Below are 17,020 nucleotides of genomic sequence, written 5' to 3' on the forward strand. Positions count from 1 at the left end.
AAGAGCCAGAGTTATTCCAGAAGTGTTTTGTTCAAAAGCAGTTATAAATCTGCCAGCCCCTTCGTTAAGATCAGGAAGACGTCCTGCCAATCCGATCATGTCACCGAACGACCAGGGCACGTATCTTGGCTTGTTCGGAGGCTTCACCACAATAGGGCAGATGGCATTTTGTTGCTGGGATCTTCCCGCTGCTTGTCCAACCAATTTCCCGTCTCTTAGTATCATGGGTTCTTCAGGACAATCTCGGGCGGCAGCCGGTTTTAAAGTACTAGTTGGGTATTCTTGCTGCTCAACTTCAGGTGGCTGCTCACGTTCTTCATCATCCCATTGATGTACATCAACACATGTTTGTTGTTCAGCTCTTTGAGATTTTGGTTTGACATCTCTGGAAGATACGAAAGCTTCTTGTAGCCCATCCAGTTGAATTCTTCTTAAACGTTGCATTTCTTTTAAGTATGCTTGTTGAGTCTCTATTATGGTTTTGTCTTCCATAATCATTGTACCAGTCAGCTCCATCTTCATGTGTGGGGGAGAGTCTTTAACATCGAAATCGACTTTTCTTTTCAATTTCTCATCAACAGTTTTCATTTCTTCTTCTAGTCGTTTTATTTGTTCAGAAATTGTGTCACATGCTTTCGTTTTTTGTCGATAATGTTGTTGGTATGTTACAGGTGACCATTGAGCCTGCTTGCCTGAAATCTCCTGTTGGAATGCATCAGCTGTTCCATACAGGGATTTCCTTCTCACACTGGCTTCACCTCTTTCTTTTTTCTTTTGGTCCAGTGATTGTGTTATAGTTCGTTCATACTCTCTTCTGTCTTCCTCTTCCTGTTGTTTAGATGTTCTTGGTATGTTATACATTTTAATATCATTCTGCACTTCTTCCATAGAGTCCACACTGAATGCAGACTGCCTTGATTGTTTTTCTTTTTTCAGTGCAGCTTCATGGGTGGAGCGCATTCTCTTCAGTATGCGCTCATCACGTGACGTATCACTGTCGTCTTCTTCCTCATCAGAGGACGGCTCCTCCCATGACACCGAAAATTTTCCCTTAAGTCCGCCTTTCCTGTCCACTTTAGTTCCTCTGGCTGGGAACTGTCCCACTGAGACTCCTCCCTTATGGACTGTGTATGGAGGGGGTTCTAGATGCAGCGGAGGGGCTGAAGGAGCAGCAGGCTCTTTTCTGCACTTCTCCTTTTCTTTATCAGCCTGTTCCGCAACAATAGGCAACTGAGTGGCACCCAAGGTCTGACGTCGAGCCGCCAAACGAAACCATCTTAACACCTCTCTTTCTTTGGCCCGTTCCCCTTCACGCTTTTTACTTTTATCCAAAGATTTATAATGTTTAATGTTAGCTTCCACTTCGTTGCAACAAGCAATATTGAAAGTTCCCCCAAGAGGCCATTGTAAAGTCCCAGTAATTCTTGTATGCCACGTTTTCATACAGCTTCGTATTTGAGATGCATGATCTGGATGCTGATTTATCACCATCTCTACTGGTGATTGCATCCTGTTTTCCTTCACCGGTTTATTACCCATGCTTTCTGGTGCCTCAGATGTTAAGTCCAAGTTAGTTGTAGTCTCTATCTGTTGTTTAGTTGTTGATTCGTCTGTTTTTATAATACTTATTAAAGCATTAATTCGCCCAACTGTGATACCATATTTTATTCTTTGTTTGTCAGTAAGTTCAAAGTTTAATTCATTTATTGAATTATGTTCGTCAGGAGCGTTCTCTTTATTAAGGATCCCAAACTGTCCTGTCTCCCACTTGACCTGTCGAGGGATAATTGATATAGTCAGCCGTGGATCTGCTGTTCCACTGTTCTTCCCTGCAACTGTCAGCCCCTCTGGAATAGCCAGAAACGGGGTTAAAGACACACTAGCTCTAGATCTGGGACTCCTACAAAGTTGATCTAATATATAGGACAAGTTTTTAGAATTCCAAATACTTTTTAATGTGTCTTCCCACGGTATAAACGGATAATCCTCTTGTGCTTGATCCAAGCTTTTAAACGTTGTCAAATGCCACAACCTCTGGCTTATTAAATGCTCACTTTGCCAACATATAGCCCTCTTTTTATTTCTATACACGTTCTCTAACCAAAAGTGAGTCCTGATTCCTTGAGTTTCAATTTCACCTTCGTTAAGGGTGATCAAGGTTTCATCAGTTTGATTAGTTTCATCCATACGTTGAGGATGCTATTTTTATTAGTTGCTATTAAATAATTCAAATCAAATCTTCATTCAAATGCAATTTTTATTGTTATGCATATCTGCATTTCGAATTTTACAACTAATTTTCTCAAGTTTAAATTATTGTTAACCTTATGTATTCCTTACTCGCATTCACTTTGTTAGAAGTTAATATTGGTCACTTACTATTCAATTAGTTTATATATTGCTTTTTAACTTTTCGTTTTTATCACCTTCTTCACAAATTCGTCAGCTTTATTACCCAATGATTTATTTTCTACTCATTCACCCATGAGCCACATTCACTCCAGCACCTAAATCACACTTAGTTTATAGGCACCCCTCTCAAACCAACATCATCCAAAGTTTTTATCTTTACTGATTTATTGCCAAGTTAACAACTTTCACCACTCAGCGATCCTCTTAATCCTTGAGAAATTTCAACTAAATCCTCCTCTCTCCTATCTACTTATTAAAACACAACTCCTCACACTCGGCTAAATTCCTAATTGACATACAAATTCACATGTAACACATTACAACCCAATATTTCTACTTTTCAACCAGATTCTGTCAAACTCACTCACTCTCCCTTTTCATCTCTTCCACACACAGGCTTTACCCACACAGACTCTTTCTTCTCACACACAAAGCCCCACACACACACTCTCCGCTGAAGCTCCACACACACCCACACAGGCTCCGCTGCAGCTCCTCACTCTCTCTCCCCCCTTCATTCACATTTCATTTACAACAGTTCACAAACACTTAATCGGTACCGCACACATTCAGATTATATGATAGATTAATATGGAATATTTACACGATTAATCGTAGGCCTCTGCGTATATACAATGATCATGCATTCACTTTGCTCACGTCTACCTCGACGGAATTTTGCCAATAGCTCTTCACTCGAGCAGGCCTTCACTTTTCTCACGTCTACCTCGACGGACTCTTGCCAATAGCTCTTCACTCGAGCAGGCATTCACTTTTCTCACGTCTACCTTGACGGACTCTTGCCAATAGCTCTTCACTCGAGCAGGCATTCACTTTTCTCACGTCTACCTCGACGGACTCTTACCAGTGGCTCTTCACTCGAGCAGGTGTATCATCACACGCATCACCGGACCATTATACCTCTAATGGATTTATTTGTCCACACGACAAAAGAAGTCGCCACACGCGACGCGCACTACACTTATTAAATTTGACTATATTTTTCCTAAACCGGTCGCTACCTGCGACTGTGCGCTTACACTCATTTATATTTTAAATTTGCCACCTGACAAATTACTCATCGCTTCCTGCGATTGCGTGCTGCAAAGCTTGTCCCCTCGACAATAATCGCTTCCTGCAACTGCACGCGTCACTTATTTACACAATCTGAAAGGATGTCAGATTTATAGAGAGAAAGAAAGAGAAAGTAAAGGTGAAGGTTAGAAAAGTCAGAATTCGGATCCAGCCTTAACAGCTTCACTTAATGATTCTAAAGTTCTTTTGAGAGTGAGAGTTGAAATCACCTGAGAGCAGATCACGCATTAATTATTTACCAATTATAATCAAATTAACTTTGCGCGCTTACCTTTTCAATGACTTTGAAGAACGCGTGATCAAACTCTCAGTTGTCTTCTCCTCTCAGCAAACTCCTGGATATAGCTCGCCAAAATGATGAAGATCAGAAAAATGCTCTAATTAACTAATCTTACATCTCACACCAAAAATTAATTCTGGACTCAAAATAACTCGCTGGAAAGGATGAATCCGACGTAGAGTTGTCTTTTATTTTCTTTAACAAGAAAGCAAACAAAGTTCAACCCGAGCCACTTACAGATACAAAGTTCGAAAAGAAAAGTAACAAAGTATCAGGCTTCATGCAAAGCACAACCCCAAGACATGCATCAAGGAGTAGTTAAGTGACTGACTCCTTACCAAAAGTTGAAGGCTTATATAGGCCTGGGTCTATTCCCAAGTCGATTCACCACGATTGTCCTCTGAGAACTCCAATACCTCTCAACTTCACCCTCACAGACCTAACACTGTCCGTTGGGCGACGAGGGGATGGCAACTTCCCTCACAGATCCTGCATACTAATGTGAACCTGCCTGCTAGTTGACCTCTTACCTACCCCTCTCTCTCTCTGGCTGCACATAAGCAGTTGGCTGATCTTTAAGTCACAAAACATACTCCTTTCAATTAGATATACAGAACAAAACATTATATAATCATTTGTGATCATTTAAGATGATCAACATTAAATCTTAAACTAATAGATACATAATGAGTATATGTCTTTTTTAATAGTAGCATAATATTGTCTTTCAGCATTAACCTATTACAAACTTTCATGTCATTTATGATGAAAAATACCACAACATCTCCTCCTACAATCCTCACCTACGAGCGTTCCGACGGGGAATCCCTCACGGAACCCCCAGAATGACGTCACAGCAATCAACGCGCGAACATCAAACAAAGCGCTTCGCAACCATCAATCATCAATCTCCGCAGAAGCAACATTACGCAACAATTTACACCAATAGGACGAGCCCCCATTTGTTATGATCTGGCTCACAGGACCACAACAAAAACGAACAAGGGAGGACGGAGGAACGATAATAAAGATATAATTTATTTACAAATAATAGAATGTGCAACATAACCATAACCAAACAGAAAACAAAGGAAAAAAGGCAATGGTGGCTCGGACAGAGCTACGCTGGCGGCAGGCAGAGCGAGACCGAGCAGACTGCAACCCTCTAATATAGACCACAGGACACAGGTGTTTCACATCAGGGCCCCGCCTCGTCATCAGCCACTGCAGGGGGGAAGGGAGAATACAGAAGGAGAACACATAGACCGGCCAACAGGAGGAGACGGGGACAGCGAGCAGACTGATTCTGGACTGGAGGACTGGTGAGATGAGACTTGTCACTAAACCACATCCAGACCTCAGAACCAGCACACCCTGAGGGGGTTATGATCTGCTCCTTTACTATATTTGTATTCCAAATATGCTGCCACTGGTACTGAACACTTCATAGTGTGAATGTGTGTCATGTTTTTTTCTGCATCATAGAAAGACAGCTCCTCTGATTGACAGTCGAGGTAAATCCCTATCTTTTGAGGTGTTCCAATATTTGTTAACTGTGTGCCTGAACTAGATGTCACTTTTGATTTATTGTAGCTCAGATAATGATTTTGTACCCCCACTTTCCAGTAGCTCCTTTCTCCAACCTCTATTTCCCAGTAATGCTGCCCAGAGGTGAACTCAGTGGAGTTGGATACAGAAGCACAACGTACAGACGTGTCCTCAGTGTAACTTGGACAGGAATGTTTTGACCCGCCACAGTATTGACAACTATACCGTCCATTGTTTTGCTGAGATTTAACAACATTGGGACTGTACATCAGACTCCTCCCATCTTCAGACACCGTTATGTTTCCACCCTTACTTTTGAGTGAGAGGTCTTCAGCTCGGGGCTCAATCACCTGAAGCATCTCCTTCCACATGAAGAACTGCAGGTGACTCTCATGAGGCCCCAAAGAGACAGAGGGATTCACCACCTTGAGATTTCCTCCTCTTGGCTGAAATGAGCGTTTTACATCCACCATGTTGTTTTCCTCAGTCCAGCTCTTTAAGAAGTTTTCATAATCTGTGATTTTCAGAACTGATGTCACCTTTTCCTCCAGCTCTCTGTTCTCAGACAAAGCCGTTTCCATGGCATTCAGTGTCTCGTTCATTTTCTCAAGGGCCTCTTCCTCTTTGTCTTTCAGGTCTTTCTGGACATCATTTTCTCTCTTCCTCAGAAACTGGTGCATCTCCTCAAACTGTCTGCAGATCTGTGTCTTCAGCTGCTGAGACTTCTCTTTGGTTTTTGTTATTTCTTCCCTCTGTGTGTTGGCCAGACTCTCTATAGCACCGGTATCACCACAAACCTGTTGCACAAACATCTCCAGCTCCTTCCTGACTGATGCAGCTGCCTCTTTGATTGGTTTAAACTTGTGTCCTTCGTGCCTCTCCCCATCTCGACATATGATACAAGCTAACTCCTGATCTGTGATGCAGAACAGCTTCAGCTTTTCTTCGTGTTCAGGGCACAACCGGTCATCAACCTTTAAAATCAACAAAACAATCAAAAATGTCATTAATGTTACAAAATGGAGGGGAGGAATTAATGACAGTAGTGTATGGCTACGGCTGATATCAGAAGTTTAAGATTTGCTTCCAGACAAATAGTTTCACTTTTACTTCTCTACCCGACAATTGCATGTGGTAAGATGTGGTTTGCAAGCCATGTGCTTTTGTAACATGTAAATATGGGAGTGGCATCATAAGGATGGCAAATTATAGGTAGATATATTCAGGCAAGTCTTAGGACATTGAGTTAAAGTCGCAAGTGGGTCTTTCAACTGGACAGTGACTGAAGCATTTGTACCCAAATGGTTCAAGGGCCGCAATGTCACGTTATCATAAAGTCATGACACATATCTAAAAGAAAACTTGCATGTAGGCTTATAAACGTGACTCATTTAATCATCAGAAAAATAAAATAGTAAACAATGCCCCTATTTCTGTTTTGTCTTTTTGTTGTTTTGTTTCTTCTGTTTTTTTGTGTGTGTGTTGTTTTATGAATCAGTGGTACCATCATCATCATCAACCATCATTAACCAGGCAGAAAAATTTGCTAAGAAAAAATTCTTATTTAAGCAACATTTTTTCTTATTTGTACCAACAGTAGGGCACCCAGAGACATAAAACATATGACTTGAAAATGTCTAAAACAATTAATTATCAATTAATTAAGCAGCCGAGTTTGCAGCCCACATAAAGACGCTGGAACCATGATGGTATCACTGCTCATGAATGTGTCCAAAAGTTATTTAAAAACTTACTTCTCCAGCTCCATGTTTCCCCCTCTGCTTCTCCGCTTCTTTTACAGCCAGACTTTTCAAAATGTGATTGGTCAAAATAAATTTCTCTTCCTTTGGAACAGTCACCCGACACTGTGGACACTGAGTCACTGAGCTCAGAGAACGTGTGATACATTCCCTACAGAAAGAGTGTCCACATAGCAGCATCACAGGATCATTGAAGATGGTCAGGCAAATAGAACAAGTCAGATCATCAGTGTAAGAGGAAGACGCCATGGCTCCTTGTCTCCTCCTTTTCTCTGTCAAACAGACTGACTTGAAAGAGTCACTTTCTATTCCCCAGAACACGCAAACAACCCGCCATGTCTCCCTCCTCTCTCTGTTAGGGGGTGTGACGAGATCGCGAGATTAACCTCGACGATTGTCGCGTTAAAAATCTGTCTCGCGAGATTTTCTTCTTTTCCTTTTTTTTTAAAAAAAATGTTAAAACAGGGTTTCCACTACTCGACTCGGTTTAGGTGCTTCGCAGCTGAGTTCTTATAGTTCCTCCTCAGTAAAACGAAATTTATCAACCAGCGCATCCAGCTAACGACTCTGTGGCGGCTGCGACTCTCCCTCTCGCGCTGGCGCACACACACGCGCTACACACGGGCACATGTCATGGACAGGTCGCGTTGTGATGTTAATAAACATAGGCTATGCGCTAAATCGCTGCCACTTATTAAAAGAATCCTAAATCCTAGAGGAAACACTGCACAATATTGTTTGCACTTGAAAAAAAGAAAGGAATATTTAATTGTATTGATTTTATTTTAACTTTTATAAATTTTAGTTATAGTTTTAATTTGTAGAAGAGGAAGAGGAAGTTAAAAGTTCATGCTTACATCATGCATGTAAAGAGTTATAATAAAACATTTCAAAATGCATGTGCAACTCGGTTAAATAAAAGTCTGTTGGTCCATTTTGTCATTGTAGTTTTCTTAAAATCTCGTCTCGTTCTTGTGAACCCATGTCTCGTGCATTAACACACCTTACTTCATCTATTTCCTACAATTGCCCCACCTCCAGTGATGTCACTAGGGCTTTGAGCTCAGGTTTCATTCCCAGATTTTAACAGCTTGATTATTTTCCTTAAAAAAATGGATAGGCTACAGAATATAGATTGATGTAGACATACTGTATATTATCCAAATAATCCATCATTTACAGTTTTATAAAATCAGTTTTGGGACATATCATCATGCAAAAAAAAAAAGGCTATCATGCACCAAGTTTTCACAATAAGGCTTTTGTGTTTCTATTTTTATGTTATGTTATTTACATTGAACCCATATGCCTCTGTGACTGTGCCTATTGGAAAACATAGTAATAATAATAAAAAAACGTATCTGAGTTACTGGCACAAAGCACCAATGCACACATGACCCAGACTAAGACAGGCAGACAGAAGGGGACATGTTCTTTTCATGAACCACTCCATCCCTAGTTGAAACTGTATATGGATTTTTTGGCACCCAGATCTCTGACTCCCTCTCCTGGTCTTGGCAGACTGGTGGCTCAGCATTACAGTATACTTAGGTTTCAGTTTCATGGAAAATCCACACCCCAAAAGAAAACATGGACACACACACACAGTCAGAAAGAGAGAGAGAGAGGCGAACCGGATCCTGACGTGTGTTTACACACTGTTTTCAACAAGGGAATGACACTAAAATATTTTCACTTTCAAAGACATCCTCTTCATTTGTCTACATCGCACTGCTAAGGCCTCGGAGTAGCTTCAGATAATCTTTGGGAATATTTGATAAGGGTAATCAATTATTTGCAGAAACAGTGACCCAGAAGTTACAGAATCACTGACAACAGGAAGCACAACAAAATCCATTGCTATTGATTTTTAAATAGATTTTATTCATTCATTTAGTATCAACTGAAATTCTATTACAAACAAAAATAATTTAGATGCTTTTTTTGAATACACCTCTTTAGAGAAGTGCAGTTTGGGGGGTTCACCGAATGAATCTTCAAATCTGTCAACATCATCAACACTTTAAAACTGAACACAGAGAAACTTCCCCTCCATCACACTCAGCACATGCTCTGCACAGTGAGACACAAACCTTCAAGGGGAAAAAGCAAAGTAAAAGTCTGACATTTGTTATGATCTGGCTCACAGGACCACAACAAAAACGATCAAGGGAGGACGGAGGAACGATAATAAAGATATAATTTATTTACAAATAATAGAATGTGCAACATAACCATAACCAAACAGAAAACAAATGAAACAAGGAAACGGTGGCTCGGACGGAGCTTCGCTGGCGGCAGGCAGAGAGAGACCGAGCAGACTGCAACCCTCTAATATAGACCACAGGACACAGGTGTTTCACATCAGGGCCCCGCCTCGTCATCAGCCACTGCAGGGGGGAAGGGAGAATACAGAAGGAGAACACATAGACCGGCCTGGGCCGTCACACCCCCCCCCATCAAAACAGGGTCCCACCAGGAACCCTGTGGACCAACCAGCCACGACAAAATTACAATAATATAAAGTACATTACCCAATAACTACAATAATATACATTACCCAATACCCAGTTTTCAACATGTGAGGAAAACACCATTTACTCCTTCTCGACTATTCTCAACATCACCTGAGTGACTCCCATCCCTCCCAGCAACTGGTACCTGGAAGCAATTTAAGAGAGAGAGAGAATACACAACAGAGAAGCAAAAAATCAAACAGGAGCACGAGACAAAGCGTCGGCCACCAAGTTGTCCTTCCCTTTAATATGCCTTATATCTAAAGTATAGGCCTGGAGAGACAACGACCAACGAATAAGCCTCTGATTTGCACACCGCAGTGAGTTCAAGAATGTGAGAGGGTTATGATCTGTGTAGATCACCACTGGACCTGAACCCACATACACTTCAAACTGTTGTAAGGCCCATATAAGAGCCAAGGTCTCCTTCTCCACCACAGAATAGTTCAGTTGGTGTTTGTTGAACTTCCTGGAAAAGAAACACACAGGTTTGTCAACAGCAACATCATCTTCCTGTAAGAGTACTGCACCAGCACCGACAAAACTGGCATCAACCTGCAACTTAAACGGACTGTCCAACCGAGGTGCAGCCAAAACAGGAGAGTCGCACAAAATCGCCTTGACATTCTCGAACGCCTGTTGACACAAAGGAGACCAGATAAACTTGACCTTCGCCTTCAACAGGTCAGTCAACGGCGCAACAACAGTAGAAAAATTGCGACAGAAACATCTGTAATAACCAACCAAACCCAAAAACCTCATCAACTCCTTTTTTGTCAGCGGTGGAGGATAATCAGCGACAGCCTGAACCTTCGCCAGCAGAGGGCGCACTTGGCCCTGCCCAACCTGTTTACCCAGGTAAGTCACTGTGGCCTGAGCAAACTCACACTTCGCCAAGTTCACAGTAAGCTGCGCCTCGGACAAACGGACAAACAGCTTCTGGACGCGGTCAACATGGACAGACCATGAATCAGAAAAAACAACAACATCATCCAGATACACTGCACACCCTTCCAGATCACCAACGACTTTATTCATCAAACGTTGGAAGGTGGCAGGCGCGTTTCTTAAACCAAATGGCATGACCTTGTACGAATACAACCCAGCCGGAGTGACAAAAGCAGAGATCTCCCGCGCTCTCTGGGACAATGGGACCTGCCAGTACCCTTTTAAGAGATCGAATTTGCTGATAAACTTGGCAGAACCCACCTGATCTACACAATCGTCCATTCGAGGCAAAGGATAGGAGTCTGGTTTGGTTATACTGTTAACTTTCCTATAATCTGTGCAAAACCGCTGCGTATTATCTGGTTTTGGAACAAGTACGCACGGTGACGCCCAAGCGGAGGACGACGGTTCCGCAATGCCATTTGACAACATGTAAGAAATTTCTGCATCTATCAACACACGCTTCTCTGCACTTACCCGATAAAACCGTTGTTTTATCGGCTTGGCTTCACCGACCTCAATATCGTGCTCCGACACATTCGTGCAGGACGGAGTGTCCCCAAACAGACAAGGAAATTTTTGAATGAGGCCAACCAACTCTGTACGGTGCGCCTCCGACAGATGCCCCACAATGAGATCCAAGTTTGCCAACATCTGGGAATTTTTCAACCGACCAGTCATCACCGCAGAGTCAAGCTGAGGTAAACCATCCTCACAAAATCTGTCACCAGAAACATTCAGTGTGTTACCAACACAAACTGGATGCGCACCAACATCTGGCACCACATCAGCTGACTCACCCTGCGACGGACTCTCCCGAACATGGTACGGCTTCAACAAATTTACATGACAAAGCTGATTCTTCTTTCGACGATCAGGTGTGGAAATCAAGTAGTTCTGTTCTGACAGCTGCTTGACCACTGTATACGGACCCATAAACTTTGCCTGAAATGGTGACGTCACCAAAGGTAACAGCGCCACAACCTGGTCACCTTCACAAAAATTGCGACACTCAGCTCGCCGGTCATAAATGCGCTTCATTTTCTTTTGGGCTGAGGCCAATTTTTCTTTCGCCAATTCAGTAGCGGCATAAAGACGATGTTTGAACCCATTCACATAATCAATGATGTTCTGAGGAGGTTCCGTTTCCTCCCAACCACTCTTCAGCGCAGCCAATGGACCTCTCACCGTGTGACCAAAAACCAACTCATTTGGACTGAACCCCGTACTCTCTTGTGTAACCTCCCTCGCTGCCAGCAACAACCACGGCAAACCTTCCTCCCAATCAGCATTCAACTGCACACAATAAGCCCGCAACAAAGATTTTAATGTTTGATGGAAACGCTCCAGCGCTCCTTGGCTCTGTGCGTGATATGCCGAGGACTGGTTGTGCGTGACGTGTAGTTGATTCAACACTTGAGCAAACAGGCGCGAGGAAAAGTTTGACCCCTGGTCACTTTGAATGATCCTTGGAATTCCAAATATAGAGATGAACTGGCTGAGCGCACGCACCACCGCCTTGGCTGACAGCGTGCGCAACGGATACGCAGCAGGGTACCTGGTACTTTGGCACATCACCGTCAACAAATACACTGCACCAGACTTAGAAGGGGGAAGAGGACCAACACAATCAATTATCAGATGTTCAAAAGGTTCACATACTGCAGGAATGGGACACAACGGAGCCACTTTAATTACCTGGTTTGGTTTCCCTGTCATTTGACAGGTGTGACACGTTTTTATGTATGCTGAAACACTTTTCTTAACCCGTGGCCAGAAAAAATGACGCAGGATCCGGTCATAAGTTTTTGCTACGCCCATATGACCAGACTCATCATGCGCAACACTGAGAACCACATCACGGAATTTTGACGGTACCACAACCTGATACACTGGTTCCCCCATGAAACCCTCCCCGTGCGGCACCCACTTCCTCAGCAACACTCCTTTCTCCACAAAATAACCCTGTGCCAGGTCCTTTACCTCACCCACAGGACGCACAGACTCAAACAGCTCTGCCAATGTGGAGTCGGCCTTCTGTTCCTTCACCAATTCACTGCGAGACATAGAAAATGGAGAGTTAGACACACGTGACAACAATGATTCAGCAACAATGAGTTTTTGGTCAGCCTGATCCGCGCCATCGGCGTCCGGACAAGCTCTCATCATTGCGCGGGTCACAGCGCATGCCTTAAACACCTCCGGGAAACTTTTCTCGTTTTCATCTGGCCCCCGTGTACCAAGCGGCACCGGGACAACGAGCGGACGAGCCGGCTGATCCGGCCAGACACGGCCCCCTGCAACATCGTTCCCCAAAATGACATGGATCCCCTCTACAGGCAGAGCAGGACGCACACCCATGTTCACCACTCCACTGAACAGATCAGACTGTAGGACCAGCTTGTGTAATGGCACACGAAAAACTGACATCCCCATGCCTCTTATGGGAACAAAAGACCCCGTATCCGACTCCTCGGAAAACGGCAGAGCAGACCCCACAATGAACGAATCAAATGCCGCCGTATCCCGCAACATTATCACTGGGACTTTGTCCTGGCTACCCACCAGAGACACGTACCCTTTTGAAACAAACGGCAAAAATGATTTCAAATCAGGATTCAACCTGACTGACGACGGGACATCTCCACACTGCCTCACAGCACCAGAAACGGGCGCAGCCATGGCAGCTGGCTTCACAAATCCGCCACCAAACTTCAGAGGGGAACCTTCAGGGCCTTCTAGGCCTTCAGAGAAGGCCTTAAAAATTGTAAACCAAAAAATATGAGTATTAAATAATATGTGTATATATATATATATTTTTTTAAACGATTTAATTTAATTTAATACAATACATTTAATACATTTTCTCTCATCTATGTTCTAAAGTTAAGTTTACTGTCAAGTTCACATCAGCAATGAAAGGGTTACTGTCCTGAAACGTGTTATCCAATCAGAATCGTCCGTCTCTATCGTAGCCCGGTTAGCTAGCTCATTGATTGGTTAGGACTTCACGAATCTCGGGGAAGGCCAAGCCATGTGTTTTGGTTTGGAGAGTGATGGGAAAATTGACCAATCACGGTTTGATTTTAAGTGGGCGGGACAAAAACAAAAGATCGTAGGCCTTCGTGAAGTCCGAACAGGGGCAGAGTGGTGAGAGCCGTTGAGAGACAGTTAAATGGCGGACGAGAGCGACGTTGTGGCTAGCTTGATAGCATCGCCTTTTTCAAGGCGGTGCTTCACAGAAAAACTTGAAATAATAAAAAACGGAAGACCAACTCCAGAACTGGAATTAAAAGAAAAAGTTAAAAAAGTGGAAAGGCATTTCAAGACAGAAAATTACCAGCGGTATCCATGGATGACGGGCTGTAAGAAAACAAACAGGCTGTACTGCTGGAGTTGTTTACTTTTTACCAGTGACAAGTCATCCACCTGGGTCAGCGGCGGATTTGTCAGCCTTACAAATCTGACCAAGTCAGCCCACCGGCATCAAGATTCTGCGGCACACCTGCAAGCGACGGTCAGTTTGAAAACTTTTGGGGACACAAGAGTTGATCTTCAGCTAGATGAGCAGCGCCGCAATCATACTACAGCCCACAACAACAAGGTCAGGCAGAACAGAGAGATCCTGAAACGTCTCATCAATGTCGTCACATTTCTTGGAAAGCAAGAGCTGGCATTTCGAGGACATGATGAAAGTAAAGATTCCACAAACAAGGGGAACTACTTGGAGTTACTGGAGTTTTTGGCGGAGTATGACAGCCCTCTGCGCTGCCACCTGGAGTCGGCCACTGTTTTCATCGGCACCTCCAGCAAAATTCAGAATGACTTGATCCAGTCGGTGGCGGATGTAATGACCGAGGCAATGAGGGAGGAGGTGAGAAATACGCCTTTTGTCTCTGTTATGGTGGACGAGACAACTGACGTAAGTAACACCGCTCAGATGTCGTATGTCCTGCGTTACACCACTGACGGCAGTGTGAAGGAGCGCTTTTTCCAGTTTGGTGATGTCAGTGGTGATAAGCGTGCAAACGCCATAGCTGGACAAGTTTTGGAGTTTCTGGAGGACTGTGCCTGCACCAACAAGGTAATTGCCCAGTGTTACGACGGAGCTGCAGTCATGGCCTCTGGACTGAATGGGGTCCAAGCTAAAATAAAGGGGAAAATACCACAAGCTCTCTTCATTCACTGTTATGCGCACTCTCTGAACCTCGTCATGTCTCAAAGTGCTGCTAAAATCAAAGAGTGCAAAATTTTTTTCTCACACCTCAGTGGCCTCGCAGCCTTTTTCTCAAAGTCAGCCAAACGCACGAAACTCCTGGATGAAATATGCCAGCGGAGACTGCCCAGAGTGACCCCAACACGGTGGAACTTTTCATCACGTTTGGTTTGCACTGTGTATGAGCGGAGAGAAGAACTCCTGGAGCTCTTTGAATTCATTGTGGACAACCACAATGATTTTGATGATGATGCTGTGCACAGCGCTGATGGATACATCGCACTGCTGACGGGCTTCGAGTTCTGCTTTCTCCTCGCCACATTCAACTCAGTGTTTGCCTACTCTGACGTGCTCTTTGGGATCTTGCAGAATAAGGAGTGTGACATGCAGTTCTGTTTGTCCAGCATTGATGACTTTTGCAGCACCACAGAGAGAGAAAAGGCCAAATTTGACTCCATCTATGAGGACACGGTGCGCGAAGCCGGGGCTCCCAGCGGGCGCAGGGCACGGAGAGTTGGAGACGTGCGCACAGTGTACCAGCAGCTGCACAGTGAAATCCTGGACAACATTCTCACTCAGCTGAGAAACAGGTTCAAGGATCATGAAAAGCTGATGTTCCTTGCCCTTCTCGACCCCAAGAAGTTTGCCTCATACAGAGAAAGCTTCCCCAGCTCTGAGTTTCAGAGCCTCGCTGAAAACTACGGGCTGCACTTTGACCTCCCCAGGCTCAAGACTGAACTGACAGTCATGTACAACATGGCAAACTTTGAGGGAAGGAGCCCATCAGACCTGCTGCACTTTCTGACACTGAAAGAGCTGACTGAGAGCATGCCGCAGCTGTATCACCTCATCTGCCTGGTGCTGACCATCCCCGTGTCCACTTCCTCCGTGGAGCGGTCTTTCTCGGCACTGAAGCGCATCAAGACGCACGCCAGAAACAGCACTGGACATGATCGCCTGGGAGCTTTGGCACTGATGTCCATAGAGAAAGGGCTTCTCTTGGAGCTCAAGTCAAAGGACAAACTTTACGACGCTGCCATCGCCCACTTCACAAAGAAAGACAGACGAATGGATTTCGTTTTCATGTAAGGTAGGCGGCTGCCTATGTTACAAATCACCTTGATTATTATTTCAAGTGATTAATTCGAGCCAAGTGGACATGCAGTAATTTGTATTTATTGCGGAGGTTGTTTCGGAACATTTCCAGCGCAAATTGCCTTTAATTCAATGTGTAAATTTATCAGAAGTGTGGTTGGATTTTTGTTTTTAGAGGATTTTTATTCCCCCCATTTTATTCACTGTACATAATTAAGTCGTAGCGGAACCTATATGGAAACTGTGACTTTCATTTTTATTTTTGATTTGCCATGCGTAATTGCGCATGGAGAGGTATTTGCACTTCATTGCAACTTAATAAAAGTCTTTATTTTACCAGCTTTGTGTAACTTTTGCTATATTGTGCATTTCAAATTGTATTGTAGTTTGAGTCTGCTCATGAATTTATTTGTCAAGTGTGTATGGTTCGTTGTGCGCCGTGATTTCATAGCGCTGTCCATGGTGATGAAATGAGCTTCGGTGTCAGTGTCAGCAGTGTCACGGGGTAACATTCTGGGTGACCTCATTTTATTACAGATTTTGGCATTAGAGTAGCCTATGTTTATTTAATGTAGCCTAAAAGGTCTATGTTTATGAAGTTAATGTTGGGAATGTTTCTTGTTGCGCAGAATGTTTTTGATGGTCTAATTGTTTACATCCTTATCATCGTTAATTAAATGATTGCAATTGTTAAACGCTTTCAATTTATCATACTGTGTCTTTTTTCCGCTATGATTTATTTTCTCTGCATTGCTCCGACCAAAATAATCCGTATATTCCGACCAGGGTTCTGGGTCAGCTTGGAAAGGTTTATTTATTATCATTATAGCAGCAAAACAAGTGAATGCCAATAAGTTCTCAAGTCAGCTGACCAATCTGCAGGAGACAGCACCGGAGGACAATGATGTACACAAACAGGAAAGCCTGTGGCAAAAAAGAAAAGAAAGAGGCAGAGCCAGTAGCACATTGTAATGCATCCGGCCGCGATCAGCACCAGGTTTTCTCTCTCTCTCTCTCTCTCTCTCTCTCTCTCTCTCTCTCTCTCTCTCTCTCTCTCTCTCTCTCTCTCTCTCTCTCTCTCTCTCTGCGACACGCTGTCATTCATTCATATTTCAGCGCTGACAGAGCGGACAGCGCTGGCTCTTCGTCG

At 43.7% G+C, this 17,020-nt stretch overlaps 2 protein-coding genes across 2 annotated transcripts; one reads left to right on the forward strand and one right to left on the reverse strand.

Moving 5' to 3' along the window:
* Window positions 1-5,145: 5,145 nt before the first annotated feature.
* On the reverse strand, window positions 5,146-7,344 carry LOC310988195 (nuclear factor 7, brain-like; the record flags this gene model as incomplete). Its single annotated transcript, XM_083974707.1, has 2 exons — window positions 5,146-6,309; window positions 7,090-7,344. The coding sequence occupies 2 exons, from the start codon at window positions 7,342-7,344 to the stop codon at window positions 5,146-5,148; spliced, it is 1,419 nt and encodes a 472-aa protein (XP_083830833.1).
* A 6,570-nt stretch (window positions 7,345-13,914) lies between these two features.
* Window positions 13,915-15,864, forward strand: LOC310988950 (zinc finger MYM-type protein 1-like; the record flags this gene model as incomplete). Its single annotated transcript, XM_083975772.1, has 1 exon — window positions 13,915-15,864. The coding sequence occupies one exon, from the start codon at window positions 13,915-13,917 to the stop codon at window positions 15,862-15,864; it is 1,950 nt and encodes a 649-aa protein (XP_083831898.1).
* Between the last annotated feature and the right edge of the window lie 1,156 nt (window positions 15,865-17,020).

This window comes from Trachurus trachurus, assembly GCF_905171665.1.
Source record: "Trachurus trachurus genome assembly, chromosome: 7".
NCBI lineage: Eukaryota > Metazoa > Chordata > Actinopteri > Carangiformes > Carangidae > Trachurus > Trachurus trachurus.